At 40.5% G+C, this 26498-nt stretch overlaps 1 protein-coding gene across 3 annotated transcripts in view; it reads left to right on the top strand.

Annotated features, from left to right (window-relative positions):
- Nucleotides 1-26498, top strand: part of cep120 (centrosomal protein 120) — a 95646-nt gene that overhangs the window by 1637 nt on the left and 67511 nt on the right. For all 3 annotated transcript variants that reach the window (XR_010020593.1, XM_063068718.1, XM_063068717.1), the window contains exons 2-7: nucleotides 2793-2949; nucleotides 3404-3518; nucleotides 3845-3986; nucleotides 8618-8778; nucleotides 13522-13719; nucleotides 22757-22981. Coding sequence is in view for 2 of the 3 variants with exons in the window: in XM_063068718.1 (XP_062924788.1) it covers nucleotides 2793-2949; nucleotides 3404-3518; nucleotides 3845-3986; nucleotides 8618-8778; nucleotides 13522-13719; nucleotides 22757-22981 (998 nt within the window). In the remaining variant the exon portion in view is untranslated. The remainder of the gene's footprint in view (nucleotides 1-2792; nucleotides 2950-3403; nucleotides 3519-3844; nucleotides 3987-8617; nucleotides 8779-13521; nucleotides 13720-22756; nucleotides 22982-26498) is intronic.

The following is a 26498-nucleotide window of genomic DNA, read 5'->3' as shown; positions in this document are numbered from 1 at the left end:
TGAAGATAACTTTAACGCTGGGGAGGCCTGTGCCCATGATGAAGCTGGCCGAGTTTGCAAATTTCTGCAGCTTTTTTCACTCCTGTGCTGTGGAAATTTGCAAGTTTCTTTGATGATGTACCAAGTCTCCTCAAACTCCTAATGAAATACAGCTGTTGTGCCTTCTTTGTATCAATGTGTAGGACCCAGACATGTTGACACCTGGGAACTTGAAACTACTCACCCTTTCCACTAATGATCCCTTGAAGAGGACTTGTATAGTTCTGGATCAACAGTCTTTTATGCCACACATCTAGTATTCAGCAGACAATGAATCTCCTAGATCATCCACAACTTTGACCATAAGACAAAGACCATAAGTCAAAGGAGCAGAAGTAGGCCATTCGGCCCATTGAGTCTGCTCCGCCATTTTATCATGAGCTGATCCATTTTACCCTATTTAGTCCCACTGCCCCGCCTTCTCACCATAACCTTTGATGCCCTGGCTGCTCAGATACCTATCAATCTCTGCCTTAAAGACACCCAATGACTTGCTGCTGCCCATGGCAACAAATTCCATAGATTCACCACCCTCTGACTAAAAAAATTTTTTCACATTTCTGTTCTGAAAGGGCGCCCTTCAATCCTGAAGTCATGCCCTCTCGTACTAGACTCCCCCATCATGGGAAACAACTTTGCCACATCCACTCTGTCCATGCTTTTTAACATTCGAAATGTTTCTATGAGGTCTCCCCTCATTCTTCTAAACTCCAAGGAATACAGTCCAAGAGCGAACAAACGTTCCTCATATGTTAACCCTCTCATTCCCGGAATCATTCTAGTGAATCTTCTCTGTACCCTCTCCAACGTCAGCACATCCTTTCTTAAATAAGGAGATCAAAACTGCCCACAGTACTCCAAGTGAGGTCTCACCAGCGCCTTACAGAGCCTCAACATCACATCCCTGCTCCTATACTCTATTCCTCTAGAAATGAATGCCAACATTGCATTCGCCTTCTTCACTACTGACTCAACCTGGAGGTTAACTTTAAGGGAATCCTGTACGAGGACTCCCAAGTCCCGTTGCATCTCAGAACTTTGAATTCTTTCCCCATTTAAATAATAGTCTGCCCGTTTATTTTTTCTGCCAAAGTGCATAACCATACACTTACCAACATTGTACTTCATTTGCCACTTCTCTGCGCATTCTTCCAATCTATCCAAGTCTCTCTGCAGACTCTCCGTTTCCTCAGCACTACCGGCCCCTCCACCTATCTTCGTATCGTCAGCAAACTTAGCCACAAAGCCATCTATTCCATAATCCAAATCGTTGATGTACAATGTAAAAAGAAGCGGCCCCAACACTGATCCCTGTGGAACACCACTGGTAACCGGCAGCCAACCAGATTAGGATCCCTTTATTCCCACTCTCTGTTTCCTGCCAATCAGCCAACGCTCTATCCACGTATGTAACTTTCCCATAATTCCATGGGCTCTTATCTTGTTAAGCAGCCTCATGTGTGGCACCTTGTCAAAGGCCTTCTGAAAATCCAAATATACAACATCCACTGCATCTCCCTTGTCTAGCCTAGGTTCAGATATGTCAGTAAGTTCTCGAAGGCACACACTCATCCACACAGGTCTTGATAAAGCTGGTGAATGCTGCAGTATCATGTAGATTTGAAGATGAGTCCCTGAATATAATCCAGTCCACAAACACAAAGCAGTCATCTCCCACCCCCCCCACCTCCCGTGACCGTACCTTCTTGGTCCGTATCTTTGGTGCTGAAGACTTTAGTCACTGCCTAAATGCTGAGAGTAGGAGTACAGCCAGGAGATCGTAATTTCCAAAGTGTGGGCATGGGATGGCTTGGTAAGTGTTCTTGATGGTCGACTAACAGTGGTCAAGTGTGTTGGCTCCTTTTGTTCCACAGCTGATATGTTCGTGGTTGTTCAGAGACTAATTCAAGCTGGCTTGGTTGAATTGAATTCCCCAGCAATGATGGGGAAGGTGTGCTGCTTCGTGACTGCTATTGCGGTGCTTACCTTTTGCAGTGCCTGCCTGACATTGCTCTGAGGTGGAATGTACACCACTACCAGAATGATAGAATGATGGTGGAAAACTCCCTCGGCACATAAAATGGATGACATTTGATTGCTAGATGTTTCAGTCGGGTGAGCAGCATTGAGACAGAACTGCCACGTCTCTGCACCATGATAAATTAATCATAAAGCATACTCCTCCTCCTCTACCTTCAAAAGACTTAGCTGTCCTGTCTTTACAGTGAACGGTAAAGCCATCGGGCCGGACTGTTCTGTCGGAAATGGTACAAGTGAGCCACATTTCCGTGCAGCAAGGTACACAACAGTATATGATAAGAGCCAGAAGAAAAGATTTTAAATGTTCATGTTTGTAATTGTGACCCAGCGCACTGTATGTACTTGAAATAATCTTTTCAAATAGTATGGCACAACTGGGTGTTGCTTTACTTTGGGCACCTTTTTCTTTTACTGCCTGGGTTTAACTCGCTGAAGAGATGTGGCCCCAAACTCACTATTTGTGAAACTTCATTGAGATGTCAACTTGACCAGTCTATTTCAGTTTATAAATAAGTTGTGTATGTAATTTTTTCACCAGTTGGTAACAGCAATTTTATTTGAATCTAATTTTTCTATAATGCTGCTGGTTTACAATGAGATTGAATCATAAACAGTCAAGCTACAAATTCGACATTTGCCTCCTGGTGTGTGGTATCAAGGAATTGTTGATCTAGGATTCTTATAACACTCTTCCTGTTGACTCTCTGTCTTAGGGCGATATTTTCCAAAACGTTATCGACATAAAGTAGTCGTAGAAGCCCGATTTGATGGAGAGTTGCTTGCCACAGATCCAGTTGACCATAAAAGTCAGCCTGACTTTGTAACAGAGCTTGCATGGGAACTTGACAGAAGATCGTTATATCAGCACAGGTACAGATAACGAGTAAAAGTGGAAGTTGTTTGCACATAATATTTGCTTTATGCAGCAAATAGAACCTATTGATTTAATACCTTGAAATCAGCTGCAAATTACCAAACTATTTAGTTATTTAGACAGCAACACAGACACAATGCTGGAGGAACTCATCAGACCAGGCAGCATCTATGGAAAAGAGTAAATAGTCAACATTTCGGGACGTGACCCTTCTTCAGGACTGATGCTGCCTGGCCTTCTGAGTTCCTCCACTATTTGGTGTTGTTGCATCGGATCTCCAGCATCTGCAGATTCTTCTTGTTTGTTGTTATTTAGACACTTCAGTTGGCCGGCTTTCTTTGCATTAATGAAAGCTTACACCTGCTAATTAGAGGTACTATCCCTAACTGATTTACTTCATTATCTTGCAATTAAGTGTACCTAATATACAGATGTGTGGCTCCTTCGCAGGTTACAGCGGACGCCAATCAAGTTATATTGTTATGCAATTGATTCTCTGACATTAGCAAAGGAATCTGTTGGCTACATAATTTTGGATCTGAGGTCTGTTCAAGAGGGTAAGCAGGTGTGTTGCTTTGTTTTATTTAAAGTGCCAAGGAAACATTTCAAAATATGCTTATTTTTACCAGATTACTAATCCACATGGTATTTTTACATGAACATTAATGGCTTTTTTTTTGCAAGTAAGTGTTTGACTTTTGTGGATAAAAGATATTCTAGCATCGGTTACATAATGCTACTAACTCAATGTAGCCAAAGGCCATTATTGAAGTACTGTACATACTTATCAAAATGCAGCAAGTAGTGCTTGTGTTGCTACCCATAAAATCTTAAAAGTTGTACAGTGTTCCCAGTACGAATTTCATAATCAATTTGATATTTTTGCTGCAGGCAGTTAAATGGTATCCCTTGCTTAGTAGCAAGTACACAAAAAGTAAACCGGAGATCAAGATTGGCATCGTATTGGAGACTGATACTAAGCCACAAGTGGAAGCTTTTAAAGCCAGAGAGGCACCACCAAGGGAGGGAAGAGGTAGGTGTATTTCTTCGTCATTAATGGTGTTCTTTGAATCAGTATCAAGATTAAGTTTAATTCTGAAATATCATGCTAAGAATATATCATCAGCAAAACTATTGGATAGCCAAAATCATATCTATTGGCTACAAGAAAAATTGTTGAAGATTGTTAAGATACATGGGTTATGAGCAAAGGAAATGTGGCTGGAGTTGCTCAGCACTTTAGTGCAAGGGTGTTAGGTACATCAAAAAGCAAGCTTACAAAAATGAGCAAAAATTGTGAAAAGAAAACTGCCAAAAAACAACAAAAAGATATCCACCAGAAAACAAATAGCATCTCCAGGTGTGAACTCCTGACATCCCTGATCTTATTCACCTACTGAGGGTAAAGAGCTGTTTTTGTTTAGGCACTAGGACATACCATCTTTAATTACTAACAAAGTTAACTTAAGACTACACATGAATTAGAATATGATGCACAATGTAGTTACAACAATATTACAAAATAAACATAAGTATCTACCTTAAATACAGTATACAAAACAACATATACACATTTACATATCCCCATTACCAAAGAAATGGACTATTCCACCATATATGGCGGGAAAGGCACCGTAGCGCCAACCCGAGCACATCAGCTCAGTTTCTGGACCCATTATGAGAATATACAGTGGAAGATATTGAAGTGAGAGCAAGTGATATTGAACTCAGAGCAACGACAGCAGAATGACAAGGCAACTTGTGTAAGTGTGTGTGTAAGGAGCGTGTTAACTATGTGCTGTCCATCACAAAGGCGCACCTGGAATTCAGTTGGTTAGGAAGTCCTGGGATTTACAGCCATCATAGTTAGTGACTAATGATATTCCCAAGTCAGAATGGTGTGGACCCTGGTGGGTAACAATGATGTGGTTATTTCCATACATCACATGCTCTTGTCCCCCTAGGTGATATAAGTCATTGTAGAGGTACAGTCAACAATGTATCAGCTGTTTTGCTTCATGATACAGCCTCATTCGTGTGGAAAATATACCTTTGTGTAGGTTGTAGGTAATTGAAGGTTTTTGTGGGCTCGTGGTGAGCAACTTAACCACAGGATATCCAGCTTCTGGCCTATTCTCATAGCCACAATGCTTATATGGCTGGTTTTATTGAGTTTCTGGTCCATGATGACTTTCAGGGTGTTGATAGTGCAGAACATAACAAAGTAATATTACTGAGTGTTAAAATTAGGTGCCTATCACCACATCCAGTGTTTGAGAAGCATTAAATTTACTTGGCCTGTCTTAGCTTTCATGTTAAGATAATTGAAGCAGAATTAAATTGTTCTCCATTCCAATAAGACAAAGCCATGTAAAGTCAACCAAAATTTATCACCTTTGTGAGGCGAGTGTGGGAGGCAAAGGTCCTCTGGTGTATGCTGTGATGGTGACTTGCTCCCATTTCCACAGTACGCATGTTCCTGTATTGCTGGGGAGCTGTCTGCTGAATCCACCAACCTGCACACTGACTAATGTGAGAATGTGCTTGGGATTGGGGAAGTGGCCTTGAAGAGACAACAAACAATCAGCAACTGGATGTAGGGAGGGATGTGAGAGAATGGAGCAAGACAGAGACAAAAGGGAAGGGTATTAGATTTTTAGATTATGAGGACACTCAGTCCTCGTTTATTGTCGTTTAGAAACGCGTGCATTAAAAAATGATACAATGTTCCTCCAGAATGATACCACAAAAAAAACAGGGCAAACCAAAGACTAACACTGACAAGACCACATAATTATAACATATAGTTACAACAGTGCAAAGCAATACCGTAATTTGATAAAGAGCAGACCATTGGCATGGTTAAAAAAAAGTCTTAAATTTCCGATAGTCCCGATAGCAGGCGGCAGAAGGGAGAAACTCTCCCTGCCATAGACCTCCAGGCGCCGACAACTGCCGATGCATTGGAAGCACCCGACCACAGCCAACTCTGAGTCCGTCCGAAAACTTCGAGTCTCCGACACCGAGCCCCATCTCTGCCGAGTGCTTTGACCCTGTCCCAGCCGTTGAAACAGGCAAAGCCGAGGACTCGGGGCTTTCTCCGGAGATTCTGGATCACACAGTAGCAGCGGCAGCAAAGAAGGCATTTCGGGAGTTTCTCCAGATGTTCCTCCATGCTGTTATGTCTGTCTCCATCAAGTCAGGATTGTGCACGGCACCCTACTTGACAGATTACAGATATCATTCACTGGAGTGGCCGCTGCGCGTTGCGTCGCCATCTTCTCCTCCTCATTATTAGACATAAGGGTTAAGAGTTGGTGAGAGGGAGGGAAGGAGGGGTTGAAATAAAAGTTACAGTTAAGTTGTGTGTGGTCAGAGTGTGTGGTATTAGCATTCATTACAAGAGGACTGGAATATAAAAGCAAGGATGTAATGCTGAGACTTTATAAAGCACTCAGAGGCCTCACTTGGAGTATTGTGAACAGTTTTGGGTCCCTTATCTGAGGAAGGATGTGCTGAAACTGGAGAGAAATGTGCCGGGACTGGAGAGGGTTCAAAGGAGGTTCACAAAAATGATTCCAGGTTTCAACAGCTTGTCATATGTAGAGCGTTTGATGGCTCTGTATTCACTGGAATTCAGAAGAATGAAGGGTGACCTTATTGAAACATATCAAATGGTGAAAGGCCATGATAGAGTGGATGTGGAGAGGAAGTTTCCACTGAGAGTCTAAGACCAGAGGACAGCTTCAGAAAAGAGGGGCGTCCTTTTAGAACAGAGATATGGCGGAATTTCTTAAATGGTGAATCTGTGGAACTTGTTGCCACAGGCAGTTGTGGAGGCCAAGTCTTTATGTTTATTTAAGGCAGGGGTTGATTTATTTTTGATTGGTTAGGACATTATGGGATACTCGGGGCGGGGGGTGAAAGGCAGGAGATTGGGGCTGTGATGAGAAAAATGGATCAGCCATGACGAAATGGCAGAGAAGGCTCAATGGGCCAAATGGCCTAATTCTACTACTATGTATTATGGTGTGCATGCACATGTCTTGGCTAAGTCTTTAAAGCAGAGGCTGATTCTAACATTTAGGATATATGCCTTCAGGTCAAGGCCTTGCTATGTCAAGATCGTGTGATAGATAGTAAACAATAGTGAGTGTTAAATACATTGTGCGCAGGTATCTGCAGCTTCTCAGAACTAGAATGGTGAACAATAATCCTCAATTCTGAGACTCCGTAAGAGGAGTCAGTGGTTTTTCTATAGCCACTGATTTCATAGAAGCTGTTGGTGTCATGGTTTCAAAGTATAAGCAAGAATGCAGAGGCTTCCGATCAGACAGAGGCTTTATTGTTACTCCTCATGAGGTCTGTATTGGTGGAATGGAATAAAATTAGTAAAGATTTCAATTGCACATGTTGGAAGGTTCCAGTCTAATAAGTGTGATGTCACTGCTTTCATTCCATAAGGCAGGGGTCCCCAATCTTTTTCGCACTGTGGACCGGTTTAATATTGACAATATTCTTGTGGACCGGCCGACCGGGGGTGGGGGGGTGGGGTTCAAGTAGGGTTAAACTCACCTCAACATGTCTTATACAGTTAGGGTTGCCAACTTTCTCACTCCCAAATAAGGGACAAAAGTAGCAGTCAAATCCTGGGACACTTTACCCCAGGAAGGACTACCATGACCATGAAGCCTTGCGCGGGCACCTGTGTGCACATGTGATGTGCGCATGCGCGTACGTGCTGATTTTTTTTTCCCCCACAAATCAGTTTTGCCTTCATCTTCCCAACTCTGCTGTACATACATTATTTCTACTTTATGTAGGCTGTGTATTTATCATATCATTCCTGCTTTTACTATATGTTAGTGTTATTTATTTTCGGTTTTATGTGTTATTTGGTATGATTTGTTAGGTTATTTTTTGGGTCTGGGAATGCTCAAGAATTTTTCTCATATAAATTAATGGTAATTGCTTCTTGCTTCATGCCATTTCGGCACGAAAGGTTTCATAGGAACGCTCTACCTTAGCAGGGGAAATACGGGACAAACCAATTTAGCCCAATATACGGGATGTCCCAGCAAATATAGGACAGTTGGTAACCCTATGTTCAAGTTCAACAGTGGGCGTGACAGGGAATGAGGAAAGGTGCAGCTGACTCATATCGTTTCCTTACAGCAGATAGCAGATGTTTTGCGGCCCGGTGGTTGGGGACCGCTGCCATAAGGAAACAAAATATTCAGTTCTGCTGCTTTCACTTGTCTGTTGTTTAGCTGGTATTTTTTCTCATCCTTTTTAATTTGTTAATTACAAGTGCTGCAGAGGGTAACAGTTTTTTTTGTCTACCATAATTCTGTGCTTGTTTAAAATTATTATTTAATGACTTTATGGAGAAAGTAGATTGATGTTAAAGATGTGTATCCTTAAACATTTTAAATTCAAAATGTGTTTGCTGTTTGGCATTAAATTCAATGGCTTATTTGGAATTTTTATTTTTAGAATTGATCTAACTTGCTGAACTTTTGGGTGAATCATTTTTCAATATGTAGTTTATTCATGTCTATAAAGTATTTATTACATGTTAAATTATTAACTTTAGGTTTAAAGTAACTATTGAAAAATTAAGAAAAATCAAAGTCCCTTCTCTGCTACTTTCATATTTCATAGTGATTGAAACGTTGCCGCCTTCCTTGCTGGATGTAAACCCCAAATCTCTAACAGCAATTCTGAATGAAGAAGAAAGCTATTATCAGATCGGTCCGGCAGAATACTGTACTGATTTCTTTGTGCTTTCTGTGACCATTGCATTTGCAACGCAACTAGAACAGGTTGGTGACAATATTAGAAGCAAAAATATGAAATATTAGTCAGGTTATTACCTTTGAATTTTGTGTTTCACTGTGATTTTTACACAATTTAGAGATATATTTAGCAGTAATGTGCCAGTGTTGCTTGATTAATGAAAAGGTTGCATTCCTGCAGAATTTTTTAGACATTGTTAAATGTGCTTTACCATCAGGAAAGACATGAAAACTTAAGAACTTGGGATAGTTAACGGGGATATCTTTGGAATAGTCTGTGTTACAACAGAGGTGGTATTGAATGTCTTAAGACGTTAGAAAATAGATAAATCTCTGGGGCCTCATCTCTCACTATGAATAGTTGAAGAAATTGTGGGAGCCCTGGCGACTTATTCTCATGGCTATGTTATCATATGTGATGGGCAAAGTAAGAGAATACTGAAGGTTGGCTAACGCAATGCATTTATTTGAGATGGGTTGCACAAAGAAAGCTGGAAATTTGAGGGCAGTAAGTCTAATATGTGTGGTAACTAAGATACTAGAGGGTATTTTATGGGATAAGATAGATATGAATTTGGAAAGATGGCGTTGATTTGGAGTAGTCAGCACAGCTCTGCAGGGGAATTACGTCTCACAAATTTGATTGAGTTTCTTTGTAGAAGTAACTGAGAAAGTTGATGAGGGCAGGGTAGTAGACGTAGTTTATATGGACTTCAGTAGGGGCTTAGCTAAGATTTCACATGTAGGCTATTTTGGTAAGTTAGAATGTGTGGGATCCATGGAGAACTAGCTAACTGGATACCCAATTGACCTGATGGTATAAAGCAAAGAGTGATGGTGAAGGCTGATTTTTGGACTGCAGGTTGTAACTAGTGGTGTTCACCAGGGATCTGTGGTAGTGCCACAGCTGTCTGTTATCTCTATCAATAATTTGAATGAGAATTACAGATATGATTAGTAAATTTGTAGATAATAAAATGGGTCTTGCAGGCAATGAAAATGGTTATTGGGATTTACAGAGAGATCTTGATCAGCTGGTTAACTGCACTAAAGAATGACAGAAAAAGCTTATTATGATTATGAGGACACACAGTCCCCTTTTATTGTCATTTAGTAATGCATGCATTAAGAAATGATAAAAATATTTTTCCAGAATGATATCACAAAAATACATGACAAACCGACTTGAAAACTAACAAAAACCACATAATTATAACATATAGTTACAACAGTGCAAAGCAATACAGTAATTTGATAAGAACAGACCATGGCACAGTAAAAATCTCGGAGTCTCTCGGAAGTCCCATCATCTCACACAGACGGTAATCCTCCAACGCCGCCAACTTGCCGAAGCAGCATCCCCGAAGCATCTGACCACAGTCTGACTCCGAGTCCGTCCCAAAAACTCCGGGCCTCCGACCACCTATTCGACAGCGAGCAGCATCTGTGCCGAGCGTTTCGACCCTGGCCCCGGCAACAGGCGATACGAAAAGCCGAGGATTTGGGGCCTTCGTCTCTCGAGGTTCTCGATTGCACAGTAGCAGCGGCAGCGAAGCAGGCATTTCAGAAGCTTCTCCAGATGTTCCTCTGCGCTTTCTCAAGGCTGTCCCCATCAAATCCAGATTGCGCATGGCACCCCTAGTTACACATATCGATATTCATTTGGAACGGCCGCATGCGCTGCATCGCGCTGCCATCTTCTCCTCCCTCCAATCTCAGATAAGTGTGAGGTTAGGACTTTTTGAGTGAGTGAGAAGACCCTGCGGAGTGTTGCACAACAGAAGGGTGAAAATGTACAAGTACATGGTTTTCTGAAAGTTGCATCATGGATAGATGGGATGAGGTAGAAGCCTTTTGGTACACTGGCCTTCATAAATCAGAGCACTAAGTAGAAGTTGGGACATAATGTTGCAGTTGTGAAAGATGTTGGTGAGGCCACATTTGGAATATTCTTTGGTTTTGGTCACCCTACCACAGGAAATGTGTCATTAAGTTGGAAAGTGTGTATAGAAGGCTTACGAAGATGTTGCCAGGACTTGACTGAGTTGTGGAGAGAGGTTGAGCAGGTTGCAACTTTTGTCATTGGAGGCTGAGATATACTATTTTTGAGGTGTATAAAATCATGAGGCACGTAGTTCAGGTGAGAGGGGAGAGATGTAATAGGAACTTGAGGGGGAACATTTTTACCCAGAGGTGGTTAATACATGGAATGAGCTGTCACTGGAACTGGATGAAGCAGGTATATTAACAACATTTAAAAAGCACTTGCACAGGGGCATGGATAGGAAATATTTAGAACAGGAGTTCATAACCTGGGACCCAATGGACCCCTTGCTTAATGGTATTGGTCCAAGGCATAAAATAGGTTGGGGAACCCTGGTTTAAGCAGTATGTGTCAAACACAAGCAAATAGATGTAGCTCAGATGGGAATCTCGATCAGCATGTGCTATTTTGCACACCACAGACCCGAGGAGATACCGTATTGCTTAGTAGAGTTCAAAAGAAGCAAGTGGAAGCAGAAGGCATATTTTGTGATCCACAGTCTCAAGGAGACACCAGATTGCTTGGAGGGAGAGAGAGTTTAAAAGAAGCGAGCAGGGACAGTCAGCATATTTGTGCGCCACGGTCCCAAAGACACATCAGATTGTGCATAATTAATCACTTGGCAAGGACCAATAAAAAAAAGTTTTGGTTTAAGTGGAGCGGCTATTGTGTGAGTGGGCCATTGTTGGAGTGGGGAGTTTGAGGCTTGTGATCTCAGGCCAAGCTTTGGTGAGGAGACGGCAGGCCTTAGGTGGACTTTTTTTCCATTATTTATTCTTTTTTGTATTTCTTGCATATTTAGAGCAGTGGGAATGCCACGAAGGAAACTGGAATGCTCCTCTTGTGTGTCCTTGATGACTACACCTGCAAAAAGTGTGTCCAGCTGCAGCTTCTAACAGACTGTGTTAAGGAGCTGGAACTGGATGAACTCCGGATCATTTGGATGGTTAAGGGGTTGATAGACAGGACACACAGGGAGATAGTTACCTGTGTCCCAAGGTACGGGACACAGATAACCGGGTGACCATCAGGAGAGGGAAATCGGATAGGCAGCCAGTGCAGAGTATCCCTATGGCCATTCCCCTCAACAACAGGTATGTCACTTTGGATACTGTTGGGGGGTTGTGGGGTAATGGCCTAGTAAAGGAAAGTCACAGCCGTCAGGTGTCTGGCAGAGTCTGGCTCTGTGGCTCAGAAGGGAAGTGGGGAGAAGAGACGAGCTATGGTGTTTTGTAGGGGATTTGTTGGTTCAGGGAACAGAAGGTCCTGTGGACGAAAATAAGATTCTCAGATCAGGGATATCTTGAATCGAGTTCACAGCATTCTTAAGTGGGAAGGCGAGCAGCAAGAGGCACATGGTCCATATCGGTACCAATGACAAGGGTAGGAGGGGTGCCGAAGTCCTGCAAAGTGATTTCAGGGAATTGGGTGCTAAGTTAAGTGACAATATCTTCAGGGTTCTGATCTCAGGATTACTACCCATTCCATGTGCTAGTGAGGCCAGAAATAGGAAGGTTATACAGTTTAACATATGGCTCAAAGAGTTGATGCAAGAGATTTTGACCCATTGGGCTCTCTTACAGGGAAGGTGGGACCTGTACGTGAGGGATGGTTTGCACCTGAAAGACTGAAAGAGGACTAATTGCAGGAAGGTTTGCTCGTGGTTCGTTGGGGTGGTTTAAGCTAGAGTTGCAGGGATGGGAATCCGAGCATCAGAACAGATAGTGAAGTGGTTGTGGAGAAAGATGCTAAGTCTACATGCAACATTAGGAATCTAAATGTTGAGCATGGTGGGACTAATGTTTTGAGCTGCAACTTTTTCAATGCAAGGAATATTATGGGAAAGGTGGATGAGCTTAGGGCATGGATCAGCATGTGGAATTATGACATTGTAGCTATTAGTGAGACTTGGTGTAGAAGGGGCAGGAAGGAAATGTTTAATTGCTTAAGGAAAATGAAGAATTTTTTGTGAGGGTTGCAGCTCATTGAAATTCTCAACCACAAACCTATGAAGGAAGAGCCATCAGACATATTCAAAGCAGGTTTAGATATTTGTACCACTTGGTAGTGAAATGGTATAGAGAGAGAGCAGGAAAGTGGTGTTGAGGCCAGGACATGATCAGTCATGATCTTATTGGTTTAAGGGGCTGATTGATCCATTGCATGCTTTTTATGACTTCGTCCTTGTGTTCAGAACTGTATCGGCATTTTGAAGTTACCTTGTACACAGAATTCATCCAGATGAATCCCCATTACAAGTAGTGTGTTGTGATCTTCAAAAGTCATCAAGGTCTGGGAAGAAGTACTCAGCAAAGTACATTATAGTCAGAGAGTGCCACTGTTGTAGTGAGAAAAACTTTGTAAATCAAGGACACGTTCTACAGAGTCAATCAGCATTAGAATAAGTATTCATGAATTGAACATCAATTCAATTTAAATGTTTGTTTAAATCTCGGTCTGTTTGTAACTTTGACACATTTGACAATTTTCTGATGCAGTCATAACTCTGGAATGCCTAACTTGCAATTGAGTTAAGAAAATATCTTCTGTAATGTGGGGAAAAACTAATGGCTTCTTCATTTATTTGATAAGTGAGCACGAGAGGTTGATAATGTATTGATATTTAATTTTTAAAGCACCAAACAAAATATTTTTCCATTCATAGACATTTATGCAAAAATCCTTTCATATAAATGAGTATTTTTTTCCCTTTGTGTTATTCTTAGTTAATTCCAAGCACAATTAAGCTGCCAGATGAAAGACCTGAATTTTTCTTTTACTATACTTTGCTGGGAAATGATGTCACCAATGATCCTTTCACTGATCTGATAAACCCAAATTTTGCACCTGAACGAGCTTCAGTGAAGATTCGTAGTCAAAGAGAAATTCTACGTTTATTCTTAGCTGCTCAACCAAGCCTGCAGGTAAAGTTTTTATTTTATACTTCAGTTCACAAGATATATTAATTACATTACGGGACTAATCATTGAGGCGTCTTGAGATCTTAACAATCTTGAGACCAAATTCAAATTCAATTTGGGATTTAAATTAATTTAATTCTATTAATCTGGAACTACAAATAAAGGCATTGGTAATGACAAAAAAAATCTACCAGATTGTCTTATTGATGCTGAAAAGTTTACCAATGTACTTTAGCTAAAGATGGAAGTCCATCTAGCTTGTTCTAAATGTGTCTTCAGTCCTATGTGATCAACTTGTCATTTGCCCTTTGAAGTAGCCTTAGAAGCCACATAGATGGATTTGGGATTGGGAAATAAATGATGAGTAAATGAAAATAAACTTCTGACTTGAATATTAGGAAATCTTGTCATTAGGATTATTTTTGTATCCAAAGTAATAACTTACCAAATACAGTGCCTATAAAAAGTATTCACCCACCCCCAGAAGTTTTCATGTTTTATTGTTTGATAACATTGAATTACAGTGTACTTAATTTGGCTTTTTGACGCTAATCAAAAGAAAAGAGTATTGTGTCACAGTGAAAACAAATTTCTACAAATTGTTCTAAATTGATTACAATTATTAAACAATAATTGATTGCATAATTACTCATTCCCTTCAAGTCAGTATTTAGTAGATGCACCTTTAGCAGTAATTATAGCTATTCTTCTTTACAAAACTGCTCAAGCTCTGTCAGATTGCATAGGGATGGTGAGTGAACAGCCCTTTTCAAGTCCAGCCACAAATTCTCAATTGGTTTGAGATCTGGATTCTGATTTGCCCACTCCAGAACATTAATTTTATTGCTTTTAAGCTGTTCCTGTATAGATTTGGCTTTAGTGCTTGGGGTCATTGTCTTGCTGGAACACAAATCTCCCAAGTTGCAGTTCTCTTGCAGGCTGCATTAGGTTTTCCTCCAGGATTTCCCGGTATTTTGCTGCATTCATTTTGCCCTCTATCTTCATGAGCCTACTGCAGTGAAGCATCCCCACAGCATGATGCAGCCACCACCATGCTTCAAGGTAGGGATGATGTGTTTTGGATGTGTGGTGTTTGGCAAATATAGTGTTTAGTGTGATGGCTAGAAACCTCAATTTTGGTTTCATCAGACTACAGAACATCCTTCCAGCTGACTTCATAGTCTCCCACTTGCATTCTGGCAAACTCTAGCCAAGATTTCATGTGAGTTTTTTTCAACAGTGGCTTTCTCTTTGCCACTCTCCCATAAAGCTGCGACTGGTGAAGCATCTGGGCAACAGTTGGATGCGCAGTCTCTCCAGTCTCTATCATCTCAGCCACTGAGCTTGTAACTCCTCCAGAGTTGTTATGGGTCTCTTGGTGACCTCCCTCACTGGTCCCTTTCTTGCATGGTCACTCAGTTTTTGAGGACAGCCTGATCTAGACAGATTTACAGCTGTGCTATATTCTTTCCATTTCCTGATGATTGACTTAACTGTACTACAAGGGATATTCAGTGACTTGGAAATTTACTTGTGTCCATCTCCTGACTTGTGCTTTTCAATAACCTTTTCATGGAGTTGCCTGGAGTGTTCTTTTGTGTTCATGGTATAGTTTTTGCCAGGATACTGACTCAGCAGCGGTTGGACCTTCCAGCTACAGGAGTATTTTTACTACAATCAATTGAAACACTTTGTCTGCACACAGGTGAACTCCATTTATCTAATTATGTGACTTCTGAAACCAATTGGCTGAACCAGGGATGATTTGGAGTGTCATATTAAAGGGAGTGAATACTTATGCAATCAATTATTTTGTGTTTTGTTTTTGTAATTAATTTAGATAACTTCGTAGAAATCTGCTTTCACTTTGACATGAAAGAGTCTTTTCTAGCCCGAATTAAGATAAATGGGGACCTCTCTGACTCCTTCATCTTAGAGAGAGGCACTAGACAGGGATGCCCAATTTCTCCTCTCCGTTTTGCGCTATATATTGAACCACTTGCCCAACTAATAAGACAGAGCGAAATCGTAAAAGGTATCAAGGTGGCAGGGATTGAACAGAAAGTGGCGTTATTCGCAGATGATGTTTTGGTCTATCTGAGTGAACCAGAAAAATCATTTATAGGATTGTTTACACTGTTGGATGACTTTGGGAAAATATCAGGTTATAAAATAAATGTAAAGAAAACGCAGGTTATGTCCCTAAATTATACACCATCCAAAAAATTGCAGGATACATACCATCTTAAGTGGGAAGCTAAATCATTAAAATATTTAGGAATAACCCTGCCGAAGGATCTTTCAACACTGTCACAGGTAAATTATGGGCCATTAATCTCAGAGATAAAAGCAGATATGCATAGATGGAATCTTATCCCCTTTTTAAGTTTAAATTCAAGGATAAATACTATAAAAATGAATATTCTTCCTCGGTTATTATATCTTTTCCGTACCTTACCAGTGGAGGTGGATGATAATCAATTCAGGGAATGGGACAAATGGATTTCCTGCTTCATTTGGCAAGGAAGGAAACCTAGAATTCGATATAACACCTTACAGTTAGGGAAGGAAAGAGGAGGTATGGTTCTTCCTTGCCTGAGAAATTATTTTTATGCCTCACAGATAACCCCTCTGTTATATTGGTGTAATAGGGAATATAAGGCTAGATGGAAGGAAATAGAATTTGGATTAGTTGACAGTTTTCCTCTTCAGGCCTCAATAGCTGACAAAGGATTGATGGCCCAGTTGGAAAAATTTAATAATGCTTGGATAAATCTTACATTAAAAGTATGGCAGAAGGTGGTTAATTCATGTGGAATTAATAACATGCTAAAACTGTTTAGATGGTGTGCATATGATACCGAATTCCTTCCCAACAGAGGAGATAAAAGATTTGAGCTATGGATAAAGAAAGGTCTTACAACCTACCTCTCATTTATAGATAAAAGAGTATTACAAAGTTTCCAAATCCTGCAGGACAAACATGGCCTAAAACATAATGACTTTTTTAGGTACCTTCAATTACGAAACTATGTTAACCAGAGTTGTAGATATACAGACCTATCAACAGTAGAATTAGAATTTTTCAAGATTCTGAATTCGGCTTGCAGTTCAATACCTAGTAAATCAGTTTCTTGCCTATATAATGCACTCTCCCATGCTAAAAATGTAAATACACTGTATATTAAAGAGAAGTGGGAGAAAGAAGCGGGGTTGGTACTTTCAGAGGAGGCTTGGGGGAAAATCTGCAGCTTTCAATGGTCCTCGACTAATTCTTTGACTTGGAGAGAACATTGTTGGAAAAACATTATAAGATACTTCAAGACCCCATATCAGGAAAAATATAAAGATACGAATGTGATGTGTTGGAGAAGGTGCGGCTCCAAGGAGGCAAATCATTTTCATATTTTCTGGGATTGCCCTAAATTAAGTCTATTTTGGGAAGGTATTCATAGAACATTAGTTAAGGTACTTAGGTCCCAGATACCTCTGAACTTTGAGACGCTCTATTTGGGGCATGTATTGTTCCTTGAACAGAAGGAAGATATAAAGTTGCTGCAGGCCCTCTTAGTGGCAAGTAAGAAATCAATCACTAGAAAATGGCTAAATCCAATACCACCTACATTAGAAGATTGGTACGAAATTATCTTGGAAATATTTAAAATGGAAAAGTTGACTTACTCCCTGAGAACTCAAAAAGAAACATTTTATCAAATCTGGAATAAATGGATTGAATATATAACCTCAATGCGAGCAGACTTTAGATGACTCTCCTAATGATTTATATTGCTCTTCTCATCAACACAGTAATATTGCTAACGTAAGCACCCCTAGTCTAAATGTTTGTTTTTTTTTGGAAAATAGAGAATTAACACAAGTAAAGGGAAAGATTTGGGAAAGGGATAAAAAAAATGAAAAAATTAAGTAAATAAGTACATAGGGATTGGATAATTATGTCTGCGGGCAGGAACAAGCACGAGTAAATTGGGCTATAAACACCTACAATGGTTGGTATATAGGCTTGTATGCAACATTTTGGACCAGTGGAAATGGTCCAGAAGGGTTGTATGGAAACTATTATTACCATTTTTCTTAACAACTAATTTCATTACTTAGCCTAATAGGTTAGATTTACCACAGTACATAATCATCTATTTAAATGTTTATTTTCCTTTTATATCATCTCAATGTGTACTTAAGAATGTATAAATAATTGTAGTTTTATACATATAAAAAAATGGAAAAGGTTATATGTGTGAAAAAAGTGCATGATATTTGTGAATTCGTTATCCAAATAAAAATAAAATTTAAAAAAAAGAGAGTCTTTTCTGGTGATTGATATCAAAAAAGCTAAATTAAACACACTGTGATTCAATGTTGTAAAACATGAGAGCCTCTGGGGGATTGATTACTTTTTTTTTATAAGCACTGTATATTTATTGTTTTGTGTTTTAAACCCTATTAGAATCTTCTCCAACTTTAGAGTTGCAATACCATCTCTGAATTTTGTTGCTTAGATGCTCTTCAGTGCATTCTGCCTTCTTTTCGTTGGAAGGTGAGCTCTGAGTATATAATGCCTTGCTCATGGGAATATTCTCATTAACTCTTTGTCTCCATGTCTGCCTTTTCATTAAAAAAAACTAAATACTTAAGTTTTCTGTTAGACTTTAAAAAAAATTTTCCTTGGAAAATTATTAATAACTTGTGCATTTTCAATTTGTCACTGAATTCAACAGCTTGTACGGAGGATAGGACTGATGCTCTATTCAACATTCGATGAGACTTATTCAGACTGGAAGTCTGTTACTAGTGGTGTTCTGCAGCTATCTGTGCTGGGACCTTGGTGGTTTGTCATGCACACAAATGACCTTGATGAAAGTATATAAGGGTGGGTTATTAATTTTGCAGACAATATGAAAATTGGTGGTGTTTACAGTGCAGAAGACTGGCAAAGGACACAATGGGATGTACAGTAGATCATTTGTATATATGGGCAGTGAAATAGCAGATGGAGTTTAACCCAGCCAAAAATTTGGGTGGCACCATGGAATATAAAATGAAGAGAGACAGTACACTGTAAATGACAAGACCCTTAACAGTATTGATGTGCAGAGGGATCTTGGGACACCAGTTCATAGGTCCCTGAAAGCGGTTGCACAGGTTGGTAGAATGGTAATTAAAAAACATGACCATGCTTGCCTTTGTTAGTTGAGGAACTGAATTTGAGTTGGGAAGTTGTGTGCAGCTTTAGTTTGCAACTGGAGTATTACGTTCAGATCTGGTCACCCCCATACTAAGAAAGATGTTGAAGGTTTGGAGAGGATACAGAAGAGGTTTATCAGGATGTCGTCTAGACAAGAGGGCATGAGCTTTCACAAGAGTTTGAACAAACTTGGGTTGTTTTCTCTGGAGTGACAGAGGGTGAGTGAGATCTGACAGAGGTTTATAAGATTATGGGAGGCATTGATAGAGTGGACAGCTGTTATCTTTTTACCATGGTTGAAGTGTCTAAATCTAGGGCATGCGTTTAGGGTGAGAGTCTGTGAGTTTGAAGATGTGTGAGAGTGGTGGGTGCATGGGATGTGCTGCCTGGGGTGGTGGTGGAGGCAAATTTGATAGAGGTGTTCAAGAGGCTCTTTGAGAGGCCAATGAATATGTAGCAAATAAACAAGTATGGAGGCTGAAATTTGGGTGTTTGATTACTAATTTAATTAATTTGCCACAGCATTGTAGCCTGTAGGTTCTGTTCCTGTTCTGTATTCTTCTGCATTAAGTGTCTGGTTTGCTTTTTGTGTTGTCCTTATTTGTATTTGAAAGTATGACCTTGGTTTTGCAGATAGGAATAAAACAGTGGATAATACCAGTTATCCTTTTATCCCTTTCTGAGCTTCTGTGGCTTGCACTTAAGACATCGCAATTGTTACTTTTTACTCTGGTTAAAGACACTTCTGAAAGCCCTTTTTGATTTGCTAGTTCAAATTTCAATACAAGTTTATTGTCATTCAACCAATCCATGTATACTACCAAATGAAACAGCGTTTCTCCAGACCAGGTGCATAACACTGTATATATAACTCTTACAATACATGTAAAGTAATATTATCACAAATAAATTAACAAATAATACAATATATTCCATAAGATTAACATTTAGCGTAAGATGCATTTATGACACAAGCTAAAAAGTAAACAGTATAATGCTTTTGGCACTTCATATGTGATGAGATTGGGTGGTGGCAGAAAATTCAGTGGTCTCTCAGCCTGGCTGGAAGAAACTGTATCCTATCGTAATACTACGGTACCTCCTGCTGGATGGTAGGGGATTAAAGACATTATGAGTTGGATGGGAGAGATCCTCAACAATGCTAAGAGCTGTGTGTATGCAGCACTCCTCAAAAATATCTTTGATGGGTAGAAGAGAGACCCTGATGATACCTCACAATTATTGAAGGGTCTTGGAGTCTGATGCCTTGCAATTCCACTACCAGATGGTGATACAGCTGGTCAGGACACTCTTAATATTGCTCTTGGAAAAATTGATTAGAATTGGTGTGTGGGAATGGGTGAGGGAAGCATTGCTTGCCTCTATCTCCTCAGGAAGTGGAGATGTTGCTGTGCTTGACTAAAGAGGTGGTGATGAGGGACCTGGTAAGATTGTGCTTTCTGTGTATTTCCAGAAGCTGAACTCTCTCTATGGAGGAGCTATTCATGTGCAGTATGGCGTGATCAGCTTGCACCTATCTAAAGTCCATAGTCATCTCTTTAGTCTTATCCATGTTGAGAATCAGGCTGCAGTGGGCTGAGCATGCAGCCCTGGGGTCACCAGTGCTCAGAGAAATGGAGCTAGAGATGTTGCTGCCAACATGGACTGACTTTTTTTTGTCAAGAAGTCCAGGATACAGTTACCGAGAGAGATGTTGAGACCAACTAGGACAGATTACCCACCAGCTTCTGAGGGTGATTATTTTAAATGCCAAGTTGAAGTTCATAAACAGCATCCTGGTGTATGAGACACCATTTTTTTGGTGGGACAGGATGGAGTGGAGGGCAGAGGCTATGGTATCACCAGTGGACTGATCTGAGTGATAAGCAAACTGTAAAAGATCAAGTGTAGCAGGAAAATGGGATTTAATGTAATCCACAACTAGCCACTCAAAGAACTTCATTATTGTTGAGGTCAGTAAGACCTCAACAATAATAATTTTGGGCACATGGCTAAGTGGTTAAGGCGTTCGTCTAGTTATCTCAAGGTCGCTAGTTCGAGCCTCAGCTGTGGCAGCGTGTTTGTGCCCTTGAGCAAGGCACTTAATCACACATTGCACTAGTCTGTGCGAGGAGCGGTGCCCCACACAGACTTCCAATCTGCTCCTTGTAAGGCATGAAGATGCCTGACGCAGGCCTTTCATGGTCTGAGTCGACGTACGTTCCTTCCCTCCCTCCATCAGTAAGACTGGAAGGTTACCATTTGCTCTCTTGGGCACTGGGATGATGATGGCTACCTTGAAGCCCGAGGGGACAGTGGACTGTTCCAGTGAGATGTTGAAGAAGTCTGTCAGAACCTCTGTTAACTTACTGAGCATCTGACCATGAATGCTATCAGGCCATGCAGCTTTACATGAGTTGACCGTGAGAGTTTTCCCTCACATCAGCTGTGGCTAGACAGTGTCCGCTTTTTTTTGGGGGGGGGGAGACATTCCATGCTGGCACATCATTCTGTGTATCAAACTGTGTGTAAAAGACATTTAACCTCTCAGGAAGAGAGGCGACACTGTCATTGATGCACAAGATGGACTTGTAGTTCGTTATGGTCTGAATGCTCTGCCATATGCACCTTGTGTCTCAGGTGTCACAGAAATTGCTATATATTTTCTGTGAATAATTTTGTTTTGACTTCCTGATGGCATGGGAAAACTCAACTCTTGTTGACCTAAGAGCTCTTTTTATTCTCCAAATTGAAGGCAACAGTCCTATAATGCTGAGGTTGCTCCTTCTGGCCAGGTCTTTATCTCCCTTTGAATTGCTTTGACTCGTTTATTCAGTGGTCTGTATGCAGGAATTAGCCTAATAGAAAAGTGGTCAGAGTATCCAAGGTGGGAGCAAGGAGCAGCCTTGTATGCATTACAGATGTTGGCATGTAGCAGGTCTAATGTGTTTCCACCCCTCAGAGCAAAGTCAACGCAATTATAGAACTTAGGCAGGACTGTTTTTACGTTAACATGGTTGAAGTTGCCAGCAACAATAAAGAAACTGTTGGGATGTGTGGCTTGGCGGTCACAGATTGCACTGTAGATCTCATGTAGTACTTCCCCAGCACTATCACATAGGGGAGGGATATATACAGCCACAGTCACGAATGGCAGTGAACTCCCTCGGTGAAGAGAACGGCCTGCACTTAACAGTTTGTATTGGTTGCCTCAAGCTTTAACTTGCCAGGAAATAGAAACACTACGCATACCCTTAGTTCAGTCAAATCATTTAATAATTTTAAATTTCTCCTTAAGCTCAAACTGCATCCCTCTTTTTTTTGACCTTATAAACTTATAGGTATCAAATTGAAAGCTTTATTTTCAGTTTGAACTCAAACTGTAGAAATTGGTCTAGGCTTTCAAACACAATCAGAAGTGACTGTAGTTTTATTTAAATGCAGCCCAGGAACACACATGCTGTTTCTCGTTTCTATTTATAAGAAGACCTGCTCATTCAACATGGGTTAGATACTGAACATGGAACCTACAACATCTATTTGCTATTAGCTATTTGCAGATTATTCATACCAAGCCATTGTTTAGGAATTTTGTCCCAAAATTATTTAGCAGGGAAAATGAAAGACATGAAAAAGTGGAATTCTGTATTCATGCACTATATCTTTATATCCAATTCTTACAAGTACTGTTAGTAGTAACAAATTACTGTTAGTAATAAATGAGCAGCATGTTTTTAGCAGATAAATTTCTTTTGTCAATATCTTAATATGTTTTGAATGCATAATGTATCTGAATGTTTAATCTAAATGTAACTTGATTATCTTTTTAAAAATTAGATACATTTGTGCTGTGGTGATAGGTCACTGGGCAGTACGGAGGTATCATTAGGAGGATTATTAAAAGAAGACCATGAAATAGATAAGCATCCTGCTGCAGTTGAAGGAGCATTTACTCTGGTGCCACCTGAGAAAACAAAACAGCAATTGCCTCCTCTGCCACTTGAATTATCTCCAACAGTGGGAGTGTCAGTTGCACTTAGAAAAGAAGGAATAATTTCTCAGGTAATTAATTTTTGCTTTATTTCCAATGTTATTTCCAGTCATTGTTGTGAAATTAAAAGGATGGTAAATAGTAAGTGTAAGTTTGTTTTGGCCATTTCTATGCCTTATAATTCTGAGGAAGAGTCGTGATTTGAGGTGCAAAATTTATGTTTGTTTTAACCCAACTAATGCTTTGATTTCAAGATGCTGACTATACACGTGGATGCACTGATCAGGGAGAACCCCAGACCATATACCATATTAGTTGGGGGCATTAGTATATACAGGTTTCCCCCGCTATCCGAAGGTAGAGCATTCCTATGAAACGGTTCGTAAGCCAGAATGTTGTAAAGTGAAGAAGCAATTACTATTTATTTACATGGGAAAAATTTGTGAGTGTTCGTAGACCCAAAAAATAACCTACCAAATCATGCCAAATAACACGTAAAACCTAAAATAACAGTAACATATAGTAAAAGCAGGAAGGATATGATAAATACACAGCCTATATAAAGTAGAAATACTTTTCTACAATCATTGCCGCATTGTTCTCCGTAGCGAAAATCTCACGCAAGCGCTCTCGGCAGAAACATGGCGTAAGTGCTCTTGGCAGAAACACTCTCCAGTAACCTTTAAGCTATGAAGCTGCCAAATCATACCAAATAACACATAAAAATACACAGTCTATATAAATTAGAAATAATGTATATACAGTGTAGTGTCACATACCAGAATTGGGAAGACAACACAGAGCACACTGATGATGGTGTGTTAGACTGAGTCGTTGGAAGTTGGGGTGGTGCAGTAGTCCCCACCCTCCCGGCCACCGACCAATACATTGCCGTGAAGCATGCAGGGGTACAGCGGTAGCCGGGACGCACCCACCACATCTTTCAGAAAAAAGCTGAAATAAATAAGCTAATTAATTAGGCGCCACCCGGCACGTAAATGTCGGCCCAGATCAGAGGCGATTGCCGATTGCGTCGCCTCTGATCTGGGCCGACATTTACCTGTCGGGCGGCACCTAATTAATTAGCTTGCTTATTTAGGCTTTTTTCTTAAAGAGGTGTTGGGTGTGTCCCGGCTACCACTGCATTCTCCGCGGCAATGTATCGGTCCGCGGCCCGGGGGTTGGGGTGGTGGGACATTGGGGTGTCATTTCATCGTTGTCTGTTTCCATCAGAGCACGCAGGTCATCTTTTTCTCCGTCTGCCTGCCTTGATGTCGAAGGTCGAGGTTTGTCGTCCACTGAGGCTGATGTGGAAGGCTTGAAAAACGACAGTATGCTTGACTGCTTAGCCTCGCGCATTTTCCTATCATACAGTTCTTTGTAAGCACTCAAACTATCTTGCAAATATGCCCTAAACCTCCGTACTCTTTCAAAGTTAAAGTCGTACTTTTCTGCAATCATTGTTGCTAATTGCAGTGAAAATCTCACGCAGTTCCTTCACGTTCAGTTCCTGGATGACTTCACTTTCGCTCCATTCGCTACTGCATTTGGTTTCGATTGTTATGCTTTCCTCTTCCAATTGCAGCAGCTCTTCATCTATCAGTTTTTGGTCATGGGATGCCAAAACCTCTTCAACATAATCTTCGCCAACTTCCACAAGCCAAACTCACTTTGTCCTTACTTTGTTCACCACGATTGAAACGCCTATGTCTAGTTTTACGCTAAGTGTAAAACCCTTACAAGCTCTTTCAGGCTTTTCTGATACCTTGGAACTTATCTTGCTAATGGCTGCTCACAGGCGCGTGTTTAAGCAATGCCGGCTAGAATGCATAGCTGCTTGCTAGGAGCTGGCTGCTCGGGGTGCGTGCTGCTTTTTTCACATGCTGCCTTTTATTGCATGCTGCCTTTTTTCGTAACAGTGAAAACACCTTCTGTTAGCGAAAACAGGGAACTAATGTAGATCTTTCGTAACAGCGAGGTTTCGTAAAGCGAACGTTCGAAAAGTGGGGGACACCTGTATTTTCAATTAATAATGATCACAATGTTAATCAGTGTGCAGTGCTGATTTAATGCTATTGTGTATTTTCAAATTCAGTACTCTTGCTTGCAAGCATGTGATCTTCTTTGTAGTTTTAGTATTGTAGTGAGTAGCCCAGTTGCATGCACCATGTACTTCAAAACAAAGTCATGAGTTGAAGGACTTTTTGATGTCTTAAGGATACTGGACAAAGCAACTAATCTCACGTGTGAAGTATTTCATAAGCAACAGGGACATGTTTCTTGCCTGATGCATAGCCCAAATGCATAATATATGCAATATTGCTACATGTAATATGATTAAAATAGACACTCTTGATGAAGGAACCATTTGTCCATTGGGTAAAATTCTTTGAAGGAACCTTTCGCTGCTTTGACTGGATATCAAGGTCTTCAGTTTACTACTTGTTATCCAACTATGCATAATAATGGCAGCATTTGCCATATGCCTGATAGTGAGGCTACGTCCACACTACGCCGGATAATTTTGAAAACGAAGCCTTTTCTCTTTGTTTTGACCCTCTGTCCACACTAAAACGACGTTTTCATCCCCCGAAAACGGAGATTTTCAGAAACTGTCCCCAGAGTGAATAAATCTGAAAACGCCTAATATCTGTTGCGGTGTGTACAGGGTAACTGGAGCTTTTTAAAACCGCTTTCATGACGTGCCGGAACAGATGGCGGCAGCGCGGCATTTCATTGTTTTATTATTATTATTACTATTTTATTATCGCCAAACAACTGATACTAGAGCGTACAATCATCACAGCGATATTTGATTCTGTGCTTCGCAGAATCTAATAATTTCAGAACAGATGGCAACGGGACTAAAGCCAGAAGAGTTAGAAATGTACTCACCAAATACTTTGACCCATAACTTACTGAATAAATAAGTATACTCACTTTGCCCTGTTTTCTGTCCTTGCTTGTATGAAGGTAAGGACAGAAAACACCCTCCGCCACCTCCAGTTTAAATTCCATGCGGAATATTTTGGAGGATCAAGAACCAAGGTGGTTTACCTATTTATGCAAGTACTTCTCTGACAATAGATGTGTAACAGCCTAATGTAACATTGTATGGAAATACAAGATAACACTGATGCAGACATGTTTTTATACATTTAACAAGGTGCTTTATTAATGCAATGGAGTTAGTCAGTTTTTCAATGTTTGTCGTCAGCCGGGTCATACTGTCCGTGAACTCCCTGTCGGTTGCCTCCATACGCTCCAGTATTTGTTTTTTTTTAGTTTTAAGTCCTCCTGCACGAGAGCCAAGAGCAATTCCTTTTAACTTTTCCTACTCTATAACTGGACAAATACGCACCAAGTATACAGTTTCCGCTTCGCTTGTTTTCTGTGTGTCCTGCGCATGCCCAGTAGGAGGAGATTCGCCCAAATATCCGTCTAATGTGGACAGAGATATTTTGAAAAATGCTTAGTGTGGACGCCAGTCGTTTTTACTCGAAACCAGCGTTTTCAAAATTATCCGGCGTAGTGTGGACGTAGCCTGAGATCCTGTAGTCTGGAGAGGGAGGAAACAACAAGTTAATC

This window comes from Mobula hypostoma, chromosome 16 (genome assembly GCF_963921235.1).
Source record: "Mobula hypostoma chromosome 16, sMobHyp1.1, whole genome shotgun sequence".
Taxonomy (NCBI): Eukaryota; Metazoa; Chordata; class Chondrichthyes; order Myliobatiformes; family Myliobatidae; genus Mobula; species Mobula hypostoma.
This window is presented reverse-complemented; position numbering and strand designations above follow the sequence as displayed.